Genomic DNA, 20,166 nt, shown 5'->3' with positions numbered 1-20,166 from the left:
GTTGTTACGTCTCCTTTTTCATTTCTAATTCTATTGATTTGAGTCTTCTCCCTTTTATTCTTGATGAGTCTGGCTAATGGTTTATCAATTTTATTTATCTTCTCAAAGAACCAGCTTTTAGTTTTATTGATCTTTGCTATTGTTTCCTTCATTTCTTTTTCATTTATTTCTGATCTGATCTTTATGATTTCTTTCCTTCTGCTAAATTTGGGGTTTTTTTGTTCTTCTTTCTCTAGTTGCTTTAGGTGCAAAGTTAGGTTGTTTATACGAGATGTTTCCTGTTTCTTAAGGTAGGATTGTATTGCTATAAACTTCCCTCTTAGAACTGCTTTTGCTGCATCCCATAGGTTTTGGGTCGTCGTGTCTCCATTGTCATTTGTTTCTAAGTATTTTTTGATTTCCTCTTTGATTTCTTCAGTGATCACTTCGTTATTAAGTAGTTTATTGTTTAGCCTCCATGTGTTTGTATTTTTTATAGATCTTTTCCTGTAATTGATATCTAGTCTCATAGTGTTGTGGTCAGAAAAGATACTTGATATGATTTCAATTTTCTTAAATTTGCCAAGGCTAGATTTGTGACCCAATATATGATCTATCCTGGAGAATGTTCCATGAGCACTTGAGAAAAATGTGTATTCTGTTGTTTTTGGATGGAATGTCCTATAAATATCAATTAAGTCCATCTTGTGTAATGTATCATTTAAAGCTTGTGTTTCCTTATTTATTTTCATTTTGGATGATCTGTCCATTGGTGAAAGTGGGGTGTTAAAGTCCCTTACTATGATTGTGTTACTGTCGATTTCCCCTTTTATGGCTGTTAGTATTTGCCTTATGTATTGAGGTGCTCCTATGTTGGGTGCATAAATATTTACAATTGTTATATCTTCTTCATGGATCGATCCCTTGATCATTATATAGTGTCCTTCTTTGTCTCTTGTTATAGTTTTTACTTTAAAGTCTATTTTGTCTGATATGAGAATTGCTACTCCAGCTTTCTTCTGATTTCCATTTGCATGGAATATCTTTTTCCATCCCCTCACTTTCAGTCTGTATGTGTCCCTAGGTCTGAAGTGGGTCTCTTGTAGACAGCATATATACGGGTCTTGTTTTTGTATCCATTCAGCCAGTCTGTGTCTTTTGCTGGGAGCATTTAATTCATTTACATTTAAGGTAATTATCGATATGTATGTTCCTATTCCCATTTTCTTACTTGTTTTGTGTTTGTTATTTTATTTATTTATTTTTTTGTGGCATGTGGGCCTCCCTCTGCTGCGGCCTCTCCCGTTGCGGAGCACAGGCTCCGGACGCACAGGCTCAGCGGCCATGGCTCACGGGCCCAGCTGCTCCGCGGCATGTGGGATCCTCCCAGACCGGGGCGCGAACCCGGTTCCCCTGCATCGGCAGGCGGACGCGCACCCACTGCGCCACCAGGGAAGCCCCTGTGTTTGTTCTTGTAGGTCTTTTCCTTCTCTTGTGTTTCTTGCCTAGAGAAGTTCCTTTGGCATTTGTTGTAAAGCTGGTTTGGTGGTGCTGAACTCTCTCAGCTTTTGCTTATCTGTAAAGGCTTTAATTTCTCCATCAGATTTGAATGAGAACCTTGCTGGGTAGAGTAATCTTGTTTGTAGGTTTTTCTCCTTCATCACTTTAAGTATGTCCTGCCACTCCCTTCTGGCTTTCAGAGTTTCTGCTGAAACATCAGCTGTTAACCTTATGGGGGTTCCCTTGTGTGTTATTTGTTGTTTTTCCCTTGCTGCTTTTAATATGTTTTCTTTGTTTTGTGTTACCTATGGGCTTATCATATATGGCCTTTATTATGTTGAGGTATGTTCCCTCTGTACCCACTTTGTTGAGAGTTTTTTTTTTTATCATAAATGGATGTTGAATTTTGTCAAAAGCTTTTCTTGCATCTATTGAGATGATAATATGATTTTTATTTTTTAGTTAATGTGGTGTATCATATTGATTATTTTGCTACTTGGTTCCCTTGCCTGAGGAGACATATCCAAACATATTGAAACATCCTTGCACCTCTGGATAAATCCCACTTGATCATGGTGTATGATCCTTTTAATGTATTGTTGAATTTGGTTTGCTGGTTTTTTTTTTTTGTTGTACGTGGGCCTCTCACTGTTGTGGCCTCTCCCGTTGCGGAGCACAGGCTCCAGACGCGCAGGCTCAGCAACCATGGCTCACGGACCTAGCTGTTCCGCGGCATGTGGGATCTTCCCGGACTGGGGCACGAACCCCTGTCCCCTGCATCGGCAGGCAGACTCTCAAACACTGCGCCACCAGGGAAGCTCTGCTGTGTGTTTTTCTGTCTTTTCATTTTGCTTATCTTACTGTGTTTGGGGTCTCCTTTTCGCAGGCTGCAGGTTCGTAGTTCCCATTGTTTTTGGTCTCTGTCCCCAGTGGCTAATGTTGGTTCAGTGGGTTGTGTAGGTTTCCGGGTGGAGGGGACTTGTGCCTGTGTTCTGGTGGATGAGGCTGGATCTTGTCTTTCTGTTGGGCAGGTCCACGTCCCGTGGTGTGCTTTGGGGTGTCTGTCGCCTTATTATGGTTTTAGGCAGCCTCTTTGCTAATGGATGTGGCTGTGTTCCTATCTTGCTAGTTGTTTGGCTTAGGGTGTGCAGCACTGTAGCTTGCTGGTCATTGAGTGAAGCTGGGTGTTGGTGTTGAGATGGAGATCTCTGGGAGATTTTCACTGTTTGATATTACTTGGAGGTGGGAGGTCTCTTGTGGACCAGTGTCCTGAAGTTAGCTCTCCCATCTCAGTGGCACAGCCCTGACGCCTGGCTGGAGCACCAAGAGACTGTCCTCCACACAGCTCAGAATAAAAGGGAGAATAAATAGAAAGAAAGAAATAGGATAAAATAAAATTAAGTAAGGTAAAATGAAATAAAGTTATGAAAATAAAAAATAATTATTAAGAAAATTTTAAAAAGTAAAAAACAAAACAAGCAAAGAAAAAACAAAAAAACCCCAAACAAACAAACAAAAAAACGGACAGACAGAACCCTAGGACAAATGGTGAAAGCAAAGATATACAGACAAAATCTCACACAGAAGCATATACATACACACTCACAAAAAGAGGAAAAGGGGAAAAAATAATCTATCTTGCTCCCAAAGTGCACCTCCTCAATTTGGGATGATTAGTTGTCTATTCAGGTATCCCACAGATGCAGGGTAAATCAAGTTGATTGTGGAGCTTTAATCCGCTGCTTCTGAGGCTGCTGGGAGAAATTTCCCTTTCTCTTCTTTGTTCGCACAGCTCCCGGGGTTCAGCTTTTGATCTGGCCCCGCCTCTGCGTATAGGTCGCCTGAGGGCGTCTCTTCTTCGCTCAGGCAGGACAGGGTTAAAGGAACTGCTGATTCAGGGGCTCTGGCTCACTCAGGCGGGGGGGACGGAGGGGTACGGATGCGGGGCGAGCCTGCGGTGGTAGAGGCTGGTGTGACGTTGCGGCAACCTGAGGCGTGCTGTGCGTTCTCCTGGGGCAGTTGTCCCTGGATCATGGGACCCTGGCAGTGGTGGGCTGCACAGGCTCCCGGGAGGCGACGTGTGGACAGTGACCTGTGCTTGCACGCAGGCTTCTTGGTGGCAGCGGCAGCAGCCTTAGTGTCTCATGCCCGTCTCTGGAGTCTGCGCTGATAGTCGTGGCTTGCGCCGGTCTCTGGAGCTCCTTTAAGCAGTGCTCTTAATCCCCTCTCCTCGCACAAGGAAACAAAGAGGCAAGAAAAAGTCTCTTGTCTCTTCGGCAGCTCCAGACTTTTCCCAGACCCCCTCCCAGCTAGCCGTGCCGCATTAACCCCTTCAGGCTGTGTTCACGCTTCCAACCCCAGTCCTCTCCCTGGGATCTAAGCCCTGGAGCCTGAGCCTCAGCTCCCAGCCCCCACTCGTCCTGGCAGGTGAGCAGACAAGTCTCTTGGGCTGGTGAGTGCTGGTCGGCACCGATCCTCTGTGCGGGAATCTCTCCGCTTTGCCCTCCGCACCCCTATTGCTGCGCTCTCCTCTGTGGCTCTGAAACTTCCCCCCTCCGCCACCTGCAGCCTCCGCCCGCGAAGGGGCTTCTATTGTGTGGAAACCTTTCCTCCTTCACAGCTCCCTCCCACCAGTGCAGGTCCTGTCCCTATTCTTTTGTGAGGCGACGTGTGGACAGTGACCTGTGCTTGCACGCAGGCTTCTTGGTGGCAGCGGCAGCAGCCTTAGTGTCTCATGCCCGTCTCTGGAGTCTGCGCTGATAGTCGTGGCTTGCGCCGGTCTCTGGAGCTCCTTTAAGCAGTGCTCTTAATCCCCTCTCCTCGCACAAGGAAACAAAGAGGCAAGAAAAAGTCTCTTGTCTCTTCGGCAGCTCCAGACTTTTCCCAGACCCCCTCCCAGCTAGCCGTGCCGCATTAACCCCTTCAGGCTGTGTTCACGCTTCCAACCCCAGTCCTCTCCCTGGGATCTAAGCCCTGGAGCCTGAGCCTCAGCTCCCAGCCCCCACTCGTCCTGGCAGGTGAGCAGACAAGTCTCTTGGGCTGGTGAGTGCTGGTCGGCACCGATCCTCTGTGCGGGAATCTCTCCGCTTTGCCCTCCGCACCCCTATTGCTGCGCTCTCCTCTGTGGCTCTGAAACTTCCCCCCTCCGCCACCTGCAGCCTCCGCCCGCGAAGGGGCTTCTATTGTGTGGAAACCTTTCCTCCTTCACAGCTCCCTCCCACCAGTGCAGGTCCTGTCCCTATTCTTTTGTCTCTGTTTATTCTTTTTTCTTTTGCCCTACCCAGGTACGTGGGGAGTTTTTTGCGTTTTGGGAGGTCTGAGGTCTTCTGCTAGCGTTCAGTGGGTGTTCTGTAGGAACAATTCCACCTGTAGATGTATTTTTGATGTATCTGTGGGGAGGAAGGTGATCTTCGCATCCTTCCGCCATCTTCTTCTGAATCTAACTTTGGGTTTTGTTTGTTGTTCTTTTTCTACTTCCTTTAGATGTAAGGCTAGAATGATTTTTTGAGATTTTTTTTTTATTCCTTGAGGTAGGCTTGTATTGCTATAAACCTTCCTTTTAGAACTGTTTTTGCTGTTTCCCATAGATTTTGGAATGTTGTGTTTCCATTTTCATATGTCTCCAGATATTTTTTGATTTTCCCTTTGATTTCTTCAGTGACACATTGTAGCATATTGTTAAGTGTCCACGTGTTTGTGTTTTTGGCAATTTTTTTTTTCTTTTTTTCTTTTTTTTTTTTTTGCGGTACACCGGCCTCTCGCTGTTGTAGCCTCTCCCATTGCGGAGCTCGGGTTTTGGCAATTTTTTTTTTCTTTTTTTCTTTTTTTTTTTTTTGCGGTACACCGGCCTCTCGCTGTTGTAGCCTCTCCCATTGCGGAGCACCGGCTCCAGACGCGCAGGCTCAGCGGCCATGGCTCACGGGCCCAGCCGCTCCGCTGCATGTGGGATCTTCCCGAACCGGGGCATGAACCCGTGTCCCCTGCATCGGCAGGCAGGCTCTCCAGCACTGCACCACCAGGGAAGCCCCACAATTTTTTTTTTATTTTATTGTACTTGATTTTTAGTCTCATACCTTTGTGGTTAGAAAAGATGCTTGATATGGTTTCAGTCATCTTAAATTTGTAGAGACTTGATTTGTGGCCTAGCATGTGATTTATCCTGGAGAATGTTACATATACACTTGAAAAGAATGTGTATTCTACTGCTTTTGGATGGAATGTTCTTTGACCTTTCTTTGACTTTGACTTTTTGCTTCTTCCTTGTCTCTTTCAGACTGTTAGGTTTATTTATCACCAAATATTTTAATTTTAGTGCTAGGCCTTCTGGGACCTAGGGCAGCTCTACAGAGTTATGTTAAGACTTTTTATTGACATTAAATGCTTATATGGAATCAACAAAATGTGTTGATTAAGGGCATATACTTTGGAATTAGAACTGGGTTCTAGCCCCAGCTCTTTTCTCTTGAGAAAGGTATTTAACCTTTCGTAGCCTTGGTTTCTTCATCTGTAAATAAGGGCAATAATACTACCTTTCTTTGACAGGTTTTGTAAGAATTAAATGAAGGTAAAGTATTTAGCATAGTGCCTATAGCATATGCACATATGCACAAAATTGTGCAGTTGTTAAATTCTTCCTCTTTCCCTTTCCTCCTTGTTCTCATCTCTTATCTTTTTCTCTTTCCTCCTCTTCCTTCTCCTTTCTTCCTTCCCCTCTTTTTCTCCCTCCTTCCCCTTTCTTTTTCTTCTCCATGAATTATCATTATTATTATTTATAAAATTGGTTTATTTTGTAGTTAGTCAACTTCTTCCCTGTTTGGGTAGTTTTTCTAGATTCAAAGATTAAGGGCAAGTAAATAACTTTGCATGTGTTAATGTTGCAGGTCACCATAATTAAATTGCCTCATGATGGAGAGTTTATAATCCTAGGGCTTTTAAAATACTCATTTTCCAGCTACAAATAAATATTCCATAGATGAAAAATACTTTTTTTAGGGGCTTCCCTGGTGGCGCAGTGGTTGCGCGTCCGCCTGCCGATGCAGGGGAACCGGGTTCGCGCCCCGGTCTGGGAGGATCCCACATGCCACGGAGCGGCTGGGCCCGTGAGCCATGGCCGCTGAGCCTGTGTGTCCGGAGCCTGCACTCCGCGGTGGGAGAGGCCACAGCAGTGAGAGGCCCGCGTACCGCAAAAAAAAAACAAAAACAAAAACAAAAAAAAAACAAAAATACTTTTTTTAGGGACATCAAAATCGGTGGCTTATTCATAGCATTCTTGTGTTCTCTTATGTAGTAAAGTAACCCTATCTTAAACCTTATATATTTTTCTCTCTTATATCAAAGAAAATTCTCAGTTCTCTTTTGCTCTTTTGAAGAAATGGACCTTTATGTAAATTTAGGAGGAATATTTCCTTAATAAATTAGGTATTCCAAATCTGCATTTTAAAATATAGACAGATTTTAGGCAAGGGAAAGGAGAAGAAAGAATAAAGAAAATGAAAATGTTTTATAGTAACATGGTCCTCATTCTATGCTATTCTTTGTAAAATATCTCTACTGAGGTATAGCTGGTCCTTGGGACAGTTTAACTTCTGACTCCTTGCTTGTCAGGATGGCCATTCATGCTGTTCCCTTTAGTTGGCCAATGGCTAAGGAGCATAGAATTCTGCTGCACGTGGATCTGGAGGCTTAATTTGATGAATCATATGGGTAGTCTTTGTTCATTCAATCATTATTAATTCAGTATCCAGTAAAGGCACAGCTTGGGTCATAGAAAAATAATTAAGAAATTGTTTCCTCTAGAATTCATAGTGAATTGAATGTGAGGGAAAACGTGTCTATGTAATAAATATTTAAGACAAATTATGATAGTATAAAATAAGAGTTTGTAGAGCAAAGAGTGATTTACTTAACTTGCTATTAAGAAAGATGTTTATTTATTTATTTTTAATTTTTAATTTTTATTTTTTTGCGGTACGCGGGCCTCTCACCGCTGCGGCCTCTCCCGCTGCGGGGCACAGGCTCCGGACGCGCAGGCCCAGCGGCCATGGCCCACGGGCCCAGCCACTCCGCGGCACGCAGGATCCTCCCGGACCGGGGCACGAACCCGTGCCCCCTGCATCGGCAGGCGGACTCCCAACCACTGTGCCACCAGGGAAGCCCAAGATGTTTATTTTTTTGTATTTGTTTTATTTCTATATAAGAAGACAAAGTAAATAATAGGATAACTGACTATAGATGGTTACTTTATGACAAGATTCTCAGTTGATCTGTCACTTTGTCATTGCGGCTCTAGTAGGGGCTTTATATAGATGCTGTATATAGTCATCTATCTGGACACAAGGCTTTTGTTTCCCAAGCATCTGGCTCCTCTGAAGGCTTCTTTAATTATAATAACACTTACTAAAATTTTCCTTAGTTATAGATCTTGTAGTAGGAACAAGCTTATTTCTAGGCCAGTGATCTCTAAATTATTCTGAATACATACCACAGTTGATTAAACTATTTAGGATCTAATTCTAATAGGTATACATATTTATCTATGATAATATACATTTATCATATACTAACGTATGACTTGTTTCTTAAACCGTAAAAAAAACATAGATAAAAGGGAAAAGATAATGGTGAAATAAACTATTTAAAAATGTTTTGCTGGGGCTTCCCTGGTGGCACAGTGGTTGAGAGTCAGCCTGCCGATGCGGGGGACGGGGGTTTGTGCCCCGGTCCGGGAAGATCCCACATGCTGCGGAGCGGCTAGGCCTGTGAGCCATGGCCGCTGAGCCTGTGAGTCTGGAACCTGTGCTCCACAATGGCAGAGGCCACAACAGTGAGAGGCCCGCGTACCGCCAAAAAAAAAAAAAAAAAAGTTTTGCTAATTGTGATGGAGTCCTAGTCTTATTATTTAGTATTTTTGAGACATAATATATACTTACAGTAAGGTTTATGATAGTAACTTACTGATAGTAAGATGTGATTTCACAGTTCAAATAATCTTCATAATTTCTACTTTTTAAAGTTATTGTCATCTGATTAGATTTATTAACTCTAATGAAGAGTTTGAAGTAGCAGTAAGAAAGGAACAGCTCTACCATATACTTGTTGTTTATTTGTGATTATGTAATTAGAATTTCTTCAGTATAGACTCTTTGTGGGTATATAGTTTCTTTGTAGGTGCTGTTGTTAACACTTCATGTTATGAAACTCCTCCTTTTCTATTAGGATACACATTACCATGTGATATACCATCCCACAGAGGGAGTGTTATTCTATGTACTAAATATTAGTTGTTTAATTATAAATAGAAGTGATAATATTGATACTATCTTTTTGCACCCCATTGGGATATTTTACTTAACTCACTTTGGACACCACTCTTCTAAGCATGCCTAGGTCAATATGTCTCATCTAAAGATATTTATTGTCTTTAGAGAGTTACTTCCTCTCCTATAACAGTGATTTTGTTTTCTAAGTCTATTGTTCCTCTAGTCCTGAAGGCATTTATAAAATAAAATAATGTAGTGATAAAAAACAGATTTAAGGGGTTATGAGAATATCATTTCTTTTACACTTGAAGCAATCAGACATGGTTGAGATTGCTTCTCTTTATGAGGTGAAATTTTATTATAATAATAATGAAAAGCTGTTTCTTCTTTCATTGATTATATTGGATATAGTTTCAAAAATGTAAAACCTAGAGTTTATTTTACAGATTATTTAAGCTTGTTTAAAGTGACAGTAGAGGGCACTGTGGCATTTCGTTTTTCAAAGTCTGTTTTAAAATTAGAAAGTTGTTTCCATTTTTATGTGTAATCCAGTGTATCTGTTCAACTGATCTATTGAAAAGTGATGAAACTCTTTGTTTTTTACTTTTTCACTCTATGGGACTAAAAATTTTTTGTTGAGTGTTGGAAAATTTGAGGTGCATTATCTATCTGGGTTCTACATTTGCTTTTGTTTCGTGGGTAAAAGAAATTCTTTTTAGGATAGTGATTCTTGTAAATCTATTCACTGATCTTTTTTTTTTTTAAAGATTTAATTTTATTTATTTTTGGCTATGTTGGGTCTTCGTTGCTGCGCACGAGCTTTCTCTAGTTGTGGCAAGTTGGGGCTACTCTTTGTTGCGTTGTGTGGGCTTCTCTTTGCGGTGGCTTCTCTTATTGTGGAGCACGGGCTCTAGACACGTGGGCTTCAGCAGTTGCAGCACGTGGGCTCAGTAGTTGTGGCACGTGGGCTCTAGAGCACAGGCTCAGTAGTTGTGGCGCACAGGCTTAGTTGCTCCGTGGCATGTGGGATCTTCCCCGATCGGGGATCAAACCCGTGTCTCCTGCATTGGCAGGCAGATTCTTATCCACTGCGCCACCAGGGAAGTCCCGTATTCACTAATCTTTAAAGTATGCCTTATTAGTACTATGAGAAAAATAACTTTCAGTGAATATTATGTTAGAAATTAATTAAACTTTCAAATATTAATTAAACTTTTGGAAGATGTTTTTGTAGGTTTTAGCATCTCTAGTCATATGTCAGATATAATTTTATTTCCCTGCAGGCTATCAAAGATAGCATACCCAGAGTGACAGATTACCCGTTTTACAGCATTCACTTCAGAAGCCAGTCAGTCCTAGTTTGACAGGAAGCCTATGTATTTATTTCTACAACCTTATTTAGAAAAGAAGAAAAAGCTTATTTCATAAAATTTGTTCAGGGAAATTATTTGAAAATTCCATTTATATGTTAAGAATATAATTAACATTAATTGGTTGTATAGATTTTAAAGAAGATAAACCCCAGTGATAGAAAACAGTATTTATAATACATTTTCAATGTGTTGTAAGTGTAGAAGAGGGAAAAATCTCAGCTCTTATTTTGGTCATTCTGTTATAATTTAGTTGAAAAATAGTCATAACTGATTGCATTTTTATTACATTTGATTCAGTAGTTATTCACCAGAACTTTCTTGGTGCCTTATTACTAGTTCTATGAAGAAGGAAATTGAAAACCTCTGACACAGTCAGGATCACATAGCAAGACAATGATATTGTCAGTGACATATCTTAATAGTTATTCCCTAAACCTATTCCCAATTTACCTGTTGATATTTATTCAGATATTAATTTTTCTTCCTTAGATCTATATAAATTCTAGAAGTAGTTTGATTTTTAAGATGAATGTTCATTATTTATAAATAATGATAAATAATAAATAATAAGTTTTGATGTGTAGTTATCTGATCTTTTTTTTTCCTATCATCCATAATAGTTCATAGGAAGCAAGGAATTTTTAAAAAATTTTTCCCGGCACAGTGAAAACATATATATTCAATGAGAGCAGTAATCTTTTTCTCTTTTACTGTCCCAAGTGCCTAATGTCTGGTACATAGTTAGATGTACAGTAAATATTTGAATAAAATTTAGTTGAATTTACAAATTATTTAATCCGTTATTGACTTGAAATATTTAAACCTTCAATGATTAAGTTTGAATGTAGGGAGATCTTTTGTTCTTTAAAAAAGATTTTATTTTTATTTAAAAATTTTACTTACTTTTTTTTTTTTTTTTTTTTTGCTGTACACGGGCCTCTCACTGTTGTGGACTCTCCCGTTGCAGAGCACAGGCTCCGGACGTGCAGGCCCAGTGGCCGTGGCTCATGGGCTCAGTTGCTCCACGGCATGTGGAATCTTCCCGGACTGGAGCACGAACCCGTGTCCCCTGCATCGGCAGGTGGACTCTCAACCACGGTGCCACCAGGGAAGCCCTTTACTTACTTTTTTGTTCAATTTTTTTAAACTAAAAAATATAAAAACAGTTCATCCATTTCTCCCCCTTTCATCCCCTGCCTCTGGCAGCCACCAATCTTTTCTCTGTATCTATGAGCTTAGGTTTTTTTGTTTTGTTATGTTTTTTTAAAGATTCCATATATAAGAGAGGTCATATGGTATTAATCTTTCTCTGTCTGACTTATTTCACTTAGCACAATGCCCTGGAGGTCTATCCATGTTGTCACAAATGGCAAGATTTCATTGTTTTTTTTATGGCTGAATAATATTCCATTGCATATATATCACAATTTCTTTACCCATTCACCCACTGATAGACACTTTGTCTGTTTCCATATCTTGGCTATTATAAATAATTCTGCACTGAACATGGGAATGCAGATATCTTTTTGATTTAGTGTTTTCATTTTCTTTAGATAAATATCCAGAAGGGGAATTGCTGTATCATATAGTGGTTCTATTTTTAATTTTTTAAGGAATCTCCATACTGTTTTCCTTAGTGGCTGCACCAATTTATATTTGCACCAACAGTGTAGGAGGGTTCCCTTATCTCCACACCTTCTCCAGCATTTATTGCTATTCTCCTTAACAGTAGCCATTCTAATGGATGTGAGGTGATATCTCATTGTGGTTTTGGTTTGCATTTCCCTGATGATTAATGATGTAGAGCATCTTTTCATGTAACTGTTGGCCATCTGTATATCTTCTTTAGAAAAATGTCTGTTCAGATTTTATGCCCATTTTTCATTTGGATTGTTTGTTTTTTTTTTTTTTACTCTTGAGTTGTATGAGTTCTTTATATCCCCTTATGAGATATATAATTTTCAAATATTTTCTCCCAGTCTGTCGGTTGTCATTTCATTTTGTTGATAGTTTCTGTTTCTGTGCAGAAGCTTTTTAGTTTGATGTAGTCCCACTTGTTTATTTTTTATTTATTTATTTATTTATGTATTTTTGCAGTACGCGGGCCTCTCACAGACGCGGCCTCTCCCATTCCGGAGCACAGGCTCCGGACGCGCAGGCTCAGCGGCCATGGCTCACCGGCCTAGCCACTCTGTGGCATGTGGGATCTTCCCAGACTGGGGCATGAACCTGTGTCCCCTGCATCGGCAGATGGACTCTCAACCACTGCGCCACAAGGGAAGCCCCCACTTGTTTATTTTTGCTTTTGCTTTTGCTTTTGGTGTCAGGTTAAAGAAATCATTACCAAGACCGAAGTCAAGGAGCTGCCTATATTTTCTTCTCGGAGTTTTATGGTTTCCAGCCTTACACTCAAGTCTTTAAACCATTTTGAATTGATTTTTGTGTATGGTATAAGATAGTAGTCCATTTTCATTCATCTGTATGTCCAACTTTCCTAAAACCATTTAGGAGAGACTGTCCTTTCCCCATTGTATATTCTTGGCTTCTTTGTTGTTAATTAATTGACCATACATGCATGGGTATATTTCTAGGCTCTGTGTTCTGTCCTGTTGCTCTATGTTTGTTTTTATGTCAGTGCAATACTGTTTAAATACTAGGGCTTTTTTTTTTTTTTTCGTTATGCGGGCCTCTCACTGTTGTGGCCTCTCCCATCGCGGAGCACAGGCTCCGGACGCGCAGGCCCAGCGGCTGTGGCTCACGGGCCCAGCCGCTCTGCGGCACGTGGGATCCTCCCGGACCGGGGCTCGAACCCGCGTCCCTTGCATCAGCAGGCGGACTCCCAACCACTGCGCCACCAGGGAAGCCCAATACTAGGGCTTTGTTAGTATAGTTTGAAATCAAGGCGCACGATGCCTCTAGCTTTATTTGTCTTTCTCAAGATTGCTTTGGCTGTTTGGTTTAATGGTTCCATACAAATTTAAGGAATTTTTGTTCTATTTCTGTGAAAAATGTCATTGGAATTTTGATAGGGTTTGCATTGAATCTGTAGATTGCTTTGGGTAGTATGGACATTTAAAAAATGTTAATTCTTCCAATCCACGAGTACAGAATATCTTTCCATTTATTTTTGTGTTCTGTATTTCCTTTCATTTAATGTCTTGTAGTTTTCAATATACAGATCTTTCACCTCCTTAGTTAAGTTTATTCCTAGGTATTTTATTCTTTTGGAAAAAGATTTTAAATTGAGGAGAGCAATTTCTCTGCACTTATTCACTAGTTTGGTAAGAGATGGTTTAACATTTGGATAGCTAGTCACCAGCATAGTACATGCAGACAATTGTGGAGTAGGAAAGTATGAGAAAAATTGCTGTTAATAACAAATAAGCAAAATTCTTAATTAATTAATAAGGGGGTTAATAAAGGGGACATGCTTTAAAATAAATGGGTAATGATATTTTATGAGCATGTGAAAGCATAAACCAAAGCAATTAGGTTTAGCTTAAATCACAGTTACAGTGTTTGTATGTAAAGTGCTTAGCTGTTTTTTTTTTTAAGTAAATATTTTCTTCAGTAAATATTTTTTCCCCTTATATGGTATTGCTTACCAGAAAGATCACAAATGATAACAAAGGAACATCTGAGGGAATTCCCTAGTGGTCCAGTGGTTAGGACTTGGAGCTTTCACTGCCAGGGCCCAGGTTCTGTCCCTGGTTGGGGGACTAAGATCCTGCAAGCTGAACGTTGTGGCCAAAAGGAAACAAAACAACAAAAATGTCAAAGGAAGATCTGAGACTCTGAATTTCATTTATAATACAAACAAATTGCTTTAGTACTAGAGAGGAAGTGAAGGAGAGATCAGCATTTGATATGTAAGAAAATGAAAGGATAGGATGAGAAATTGTGTAGGAGGAGAAAGGAATTTCAAGGTCGAGGTAAGAGGGAATGCAAAGGTATTCCCTCATGTATTCAACAGTATTTATTGATAGCTTACTATGCTAGGTTCTGGGATATAAAAGTGAAAAAAGTAGGTCAAGTCCTTGCTCTTAGGTAGCTTACATTGTAGAGAAGGAAACCCACCTTAACATAACATGATGTCAAATAGTGGTAAAGTGCCTCTTTCTTACTAATTAGGTTGAACATTCTTTTTTCATTGCGTTTTTATGTTTTAAAAAAAACCAGCTTTATTAAGACACGATTTACAGACTATGGCATTTATCCTACTAAAGTGTATAATTTAGAGGTTTTCTGTTATATTAGCAAAGTTGTGCAAACACCACCAGTATTACAGTGATTTTAGCAGATTATCTTTGAGTATCTCTTTACAACATCTTTCTTTTAAGCTGCCTTCTTTTGGTATTGCATTCTGTCCATTAGGCTCCACTAATTATCAGTTGATCATTTTATCATTTCGATACAGTGCCCTGGAGAATAAATTGCTCAGCATTCTGATCCAGTTAAATTTGGAGAAGGGTAGTTTTTGAGGCCACTCTGAGTTTTTTTCTGACTGCATGTGTGTTCTTCTTAGCTGTCTCTTTCCATGGTTCTTTCTGATGAACTAGCTGGCCTGTGATTTAGCTGTTGCTCTTAATTAAGAAGAGTTATTGTTTTTGAGAGCACCCTTAGGCTTGAACTTCTCACACTCCATTTCAAATAAAGTCAGTTACTTTGGGGAGAGCTTCAGAGCTCTCTTTTCTTATAGTCTGCCTCTCCTCCAGGGTGGATTCTCTGAGCCACTGTTTTGGGCACAGGGTTGGTCAGTAGCCTCTGACTTGCTGCTTCTGGTATAGAACTTCTGTCCTACAAGTGAACTGGGGTGAGAACAGTTGGAGTCGCAGCATTTTCAGCCTCCTGCACTGTGGTAAAGCTTCTGTTTTTTAAGTGGAGGCTGGGTGGAGGAAGGGAGACTGCTCTGTTGGCCACACTCACCAGGAATTTATTTTCTTCAATTTGGAGTTGGAGGGTTGAGAAATGCTGATGGTCTACCTTTCTCTGTGACATATGGTAAGTCTTGATTGAAAGCTGAGAGGAAACTCTGTTCTCTTGGCCACACTCAGCTGGAGTGGAGTTTCTGTCAACCTAAACTGGGGCAAGGTAGTAAATGGGTTATGTCTTAAATGCCAGAAACTATCCCAATACCAAGTTTTCATAGATTTTCTTGAATAATGTTTCTTCATTTGAATATGCCCTTAGGACAAATTCCAGAGACTTAATTTTTTTAAGTTTTACAAAAAAGATTTATTTATTATTTATTTGTTTATTTTATTTAGTTTTGGCTGTGCTGGGTCTTAGTTGCAGCACGTGGGAACTTCGTTGAGGCACGTGGAATCTTTTGTTTGTGGCGCGCAGGCTCTTTGTTGTGGTGTGCGGGTTTCTCCTTGTTGTGGTGCGTGGGCTTCTCTCTAGTTGTGGCGTGTGGGTTTTCTTTTCTTTAGTTGTGGCACACGGGTTCCAGAGTGCGTGGGCTCTGCGCTTTGTGGCACGCAGGCCCTCTAGTTGAGGCGCACAAGCTCAGTAGTTGTGGCATGTGGGCTTAGTTGCCCCGTGGCATGTGGGATCTTAGTTCCCTGACCAGGGATTGAACCCGCGTCCCCTGCATTGGAAGGCGGCTTCTTTACCACTTGTCCACCAGGGAAGTTCCTCCAGAGACTTTAAATGGTTGTTTTATAAAACAGTATTTGTCAGTTTTGCTTGTTTCACTGGAGAGTGGGTCTCTGAAGCAACTTTCCCTGTTATCCTGGAAGCGGAACTCTCCAAACTACTTAATTCTAAATCTTCCTAAAGATCAAACATGTCCTTCCAGTAAAGAAGTTACTATCCCAGGTAACTTTTTTTTCCGCCATGAACAGAGTTTTTGGTCAGGCATGAAACCCAGAGCTATCAATAGCTAAAGCAGTTCTTTGTGCTATCCTGTCATACTAAGGACTTTTATAATTACTATATATGTCATGAGCTAAAGATGGTATTTTAAGTGTTTATTTTACCTAGTTTTCTGCTACCCACAGAAATCTACAGCTTTCACTCAGCTTGTTTACTTGTTGGATTTTGCAATTCTTTGGCCCTGCTGATGTGTAGATGCTTCCTGCATAAGACATATGACATTTTTGCATTCTTTCATATTCTTAGAATCATATAATTTATAAATATGTAAGTTGATATCCAGTTAAATTCTGATTTTTTAAAAATGGCTTCATCTGATCTTAAATTACATTTTATAAAAGAATTTTACTGACATCTGATCATGCATTGCAGTCATATGCAGAGTTTCATATAAAAAAATCAGAAACTTACGGACTTCCCTGACAGTCCAGTGGTTAAGACTTTTCCTTCCAATGCAGGGGTTGTGGGTTCAATCCCTGGTTGGGGAGCTAAGATCCCACATGCCTCAGGGCCAAGGGACCAGAACATAAAGCAGAAGCAGTGTTGTAACAAATTCAATAAAGACTTTAAAAAAATGGTCCACATTAAAAAAACTTTCTAAAAAAATCAGAAACTTAAACTTTTAAAATTCTAATGTATCTCATTCTCTTCCTCCTCCTATTGAATGGGAAATCCTTTCTAATTGCAGCCCTTGATCTGTTTGTCAGTATACATAGTTCCATCAGTCACTGCTCCTGTGTTTACTTATGTTTAAGTGGTCTTCTTGGGACCGCTGAAAGACTCTCCATTCCTATAAATCTGCTCACATTCCTGAGAAGGAACCCATTGTAGGACTGAGTAGTCACACGGAATCATTTCAGACATCACTGGAAAGCAAGTATATTGATTTTCCTTTGGTTAATCATCCACTCTGGGTTCCGTGGTGGAGAGGGCAAGTGAGGTCATGTTGTATAATACATTTCTACTTCTGCGTAAGATATTATCTAGATGATTTCTTCAGCAGGAGCAAAGGTTTGACAGTTTCTTGCAGAATGAGGTGGTAGATATAATTGAACCAATTTAATCACGCTGTGTTTTATTAATATAAGTATTTCTTACCTTAGGCTATAACTCAACATAAGTAAAATTGAGGAAACAGTTGATAGTGATCAGTTTTCTAGTAGTAAGTATGCTGTTGGGAATTCCCTTTAATATAACATTCACTTGTATACTATTGTGATGGCATGTAACATCTGCCTATAATAGTGATCCATTGTGAAAATTTACTTCCATCATATACTGTATCTGGCCGTTTGTTGAATTTCATATTATAAACACACATATTAAATATAGGATATAATGGTAAACTATCCATGTATATTCCTTCAATACCTTTGGAAGAACACACAAGAAACTAATTACTGGTTGTCCTTAGGGAAGAGAATGCACCATGCTGGAGGACTGAGATGGGAAGTATACCCTTTTATTCCATCTGAATTTTGTAATAAGTATTTTTGAAACAATAGTAAAGCGCTAAAAAGTAAGTAAAACAAAAACAACAAAGTAAACAATAACAAAAGGGAAAACAAATGGATAGACTGGCGTTCTGTGGATATAATTCTAGCCAAAAACACTTTGGTGGCCCGTTTGGGTTTCTTCTCATAATTGGTAAGCTCTCCATGTTGACTGATGGCTAAGTTTGATTAGAACTCTCTTCTAGGTGGTAATTATATTCTAATATTTTATCATCATTTTGTTCTCTCCAACTTCAGATGATTTAGATCAGTTGCCAGGTTTCTCTTTGACCTGAGATCTGTTCTTGATTTGGAATGCAAATTATTAAAAGTGTTTCTTCATGAATAAAAAGACCATGGTGGTGACTTATGAGTATTCTTCCATTGAAGATAATTAAGGCAAGATTTTTTGAGGTACTTTGATCTATATGGATGGTAAAAAATTTACTTGAGTCTTTTCTCAAATTCTCATATTGAAAATATGATTGATTAAATTCATTCTTGGTATCATTTTAAAAGAATGCAGCTTTAGCAAATCTATATAATGTTCAAATGTTCATAATGTTCTAGATTATGTTCAAACTTTAGGTTATTGGTATATAATTTTATTTTAAACATACAGGTTTTCATTTTTTTTCTGCCCTTTAGCCGACCTCAGAAAGTGTGTTTGTGTCCGTTTCTACCACTGCATCCTCTACACATCTCTACCCACTTGTACATAATTCAGCATCCAGCAGAGGTAAGATGTTATAAAATACACAATTTCAGATAGAGTATTAGGATACAAGAGGAAGCATACAGATGAACATACTCATCCCTTTCAGCTCTTCAGCATTTTTGAAAATAAATTGATGATAAATGCTTTCTCTTTGGGAAAAAATAGTTTCTTTTATATATTATATGATAGTATAGTATCATATGCTTTATAGACAGACAAAAAATGTGTTATTTCACAAAAAGTACGTTACTGAATTGTATAATGAATATTGAATATATAGAAATTTAGAACTCCAACAATTTTGTATAGAGGAAAAAATGAGATTTTTGTGAGTAGAGAGCTAAGAAATTATTGCTTTTTAAATTTTGGTCGTAGCTTGTATCCTTTGATGTCTTTTCTTGTTAGGGCAGAGATAATGCTCAGCATTTTAGTGTTATAAAATGAATGCGTAAAATAAATTTTTTACTTCTTTAAGTGAATAGAACAAATATGTATATTTTACACATATATATAAATAAATATATAAAAATATGTGTACGTATTGTATAGAAAGACTTTTTAGTTAATAATTTCATATGTTGGTGAGAATTATGCATGTGCTAGTATGTATGTATGTTAGTAACTCTTGATTAACTGCAGTAATGAAGAGAGGAGGGAAGGAGATCATAGAAAACCAGAAATTATCATCAATACCAAACTAGTTGATGCATGCTACAAAAATGGGTTTAGTGTAAACTGAAGTTAAAACTCTTCCAGGCTTTTGAAGGAGGAATAATTTTTTTCTTAAATTTCTGAGGTGTATACCACTTGAAGACTTTAACAAAGACATTAAAGGATATTAATCTGTCACTTTCCTTTTCCAAATGATGAAGCAATTATTCTTTTATTGCAAATTGTTAAATATTTCATTTGTTGGGCAACCTTTTTTTTTTTCAGTGTTAACAACATGCTTTTGTCAGGATTGTGACCCTTTAATCACTAGCATTATTTTACTGCATTTAAACTTACAACATGGTGCAGCTCAAATTTACATAAAATGATAGCTTACTGGCCATAACAGTTGTGGGTAAAACTTGATTTTTGATGATGAGTGCTGTTTTCATTTTGCCATATACATAGTATGGGGCCTTTTCATTGTTTTATGGGTCCAGACATAAGATGGCTTTTAAAATGTAGGTGTTTTCATTGATTTGTGGCAGTTTTAATATTTTCATATCTCTTATTTGTTCCTTTTTTTCTTCATACCTCTCTTGTCCTCCACACCCCCTCCCCCACTTTCTCCTCCTTCTCTCCCTCCTTCCCTTCCTTCCTTCCTTCATAGTTAATTCACAGTTTAGATGATTCATCCATAATTGTGTGTGCTATAAATGTATTTTCTGTATGTACAAGTACATCCATATTGTTTTTCCTTAAAGTTCCAAGGAACTTTACAATCTTAATCTAAGTCTGTCATACTTGGCTGCCTTGTGCTTAATCTCAGCATACTGTTTTCAATAAAAGAATAGGCCAATTTGATGACTTCCCCTAAAAAATGATTGAAAACCATTTGGATAGGCTCTAGGAGGGGGCTTTGAGAAAAGAAGACTTGATGGAGTGGATGAAATGGAGGTGATATGATGGAGCATTTCAAAGAGTAGGTATATGCATATAGATAATTAAGGATAAAAACAAAACAGTTATCTCAAGAATAACAAAAAACTTTACAAGAAAGAAACATTGTGTTAAATTGCTTGGCCTTTTGTGAACAACGTATATGTAGGCATTAATGATGTAAATACTGTTTATTGATTTAACTTAAAATATTAGAAGATGTAAGGGTAAGGGGTGTTGTAAGAAAGCTAAATTTTCATTTATTACGAGAGGCTGTAGTTATAGAATGCTGTAGTTAAGAGTAAGGCTCAGGAGTTTAAATCCTTAACAGCTCTGTAAACTCTGTAACCCTGGGCAAGATAATTAACCTCTCTGTG

The 20,166-nt window shown here is 39.0% G+C and overlaps 1 protein-coding gene across 4 annotated transcripts in view; it reads left to right on the top strand.

Moving 5' to 3' along the window:
* Window positions 1-20,166, top strand: part of DTWD2 (DTW domain containing 2) — a 211,192-nt gene that overhangs the window by 86,032 nt on the left and 104,994 nt on the right. For all 4 annotated transcript variants that reach the window (XM_024127449.3, XM_024127380.1, XM_024127419.3 and 1 more), the window contains one exon: window positions 18,130-18,220. In XM_024127449.3, coding sequence (XP_023983217.1) covers window positions 18,130-18,220 — 91 coding nt within the window. The remainder of the gene's footprint in view (window positions 1-18,129; window positions 18,221-20,166) is intronic.

Source organism: Physeter macrocephalus, chromosome 8 (assembly GCF_002837175.3).
Source record: "Physeter macrocephalus isolate SW-GA chromosome 8, ASM283717v5, whole genome shotgun sequence".
Taxonomy (NCBI): domain Eukaryota; kingdom Metazoa; phylum Chordata; class Mammalia; order Artiodactyla; family Physeteridae; genus Physeter; species Physeter macrocephalus.
Note: the sequence above shows the minus strand (reverse complement) of the source record. Positions and strands in the feature narration are given on the sequence as shown.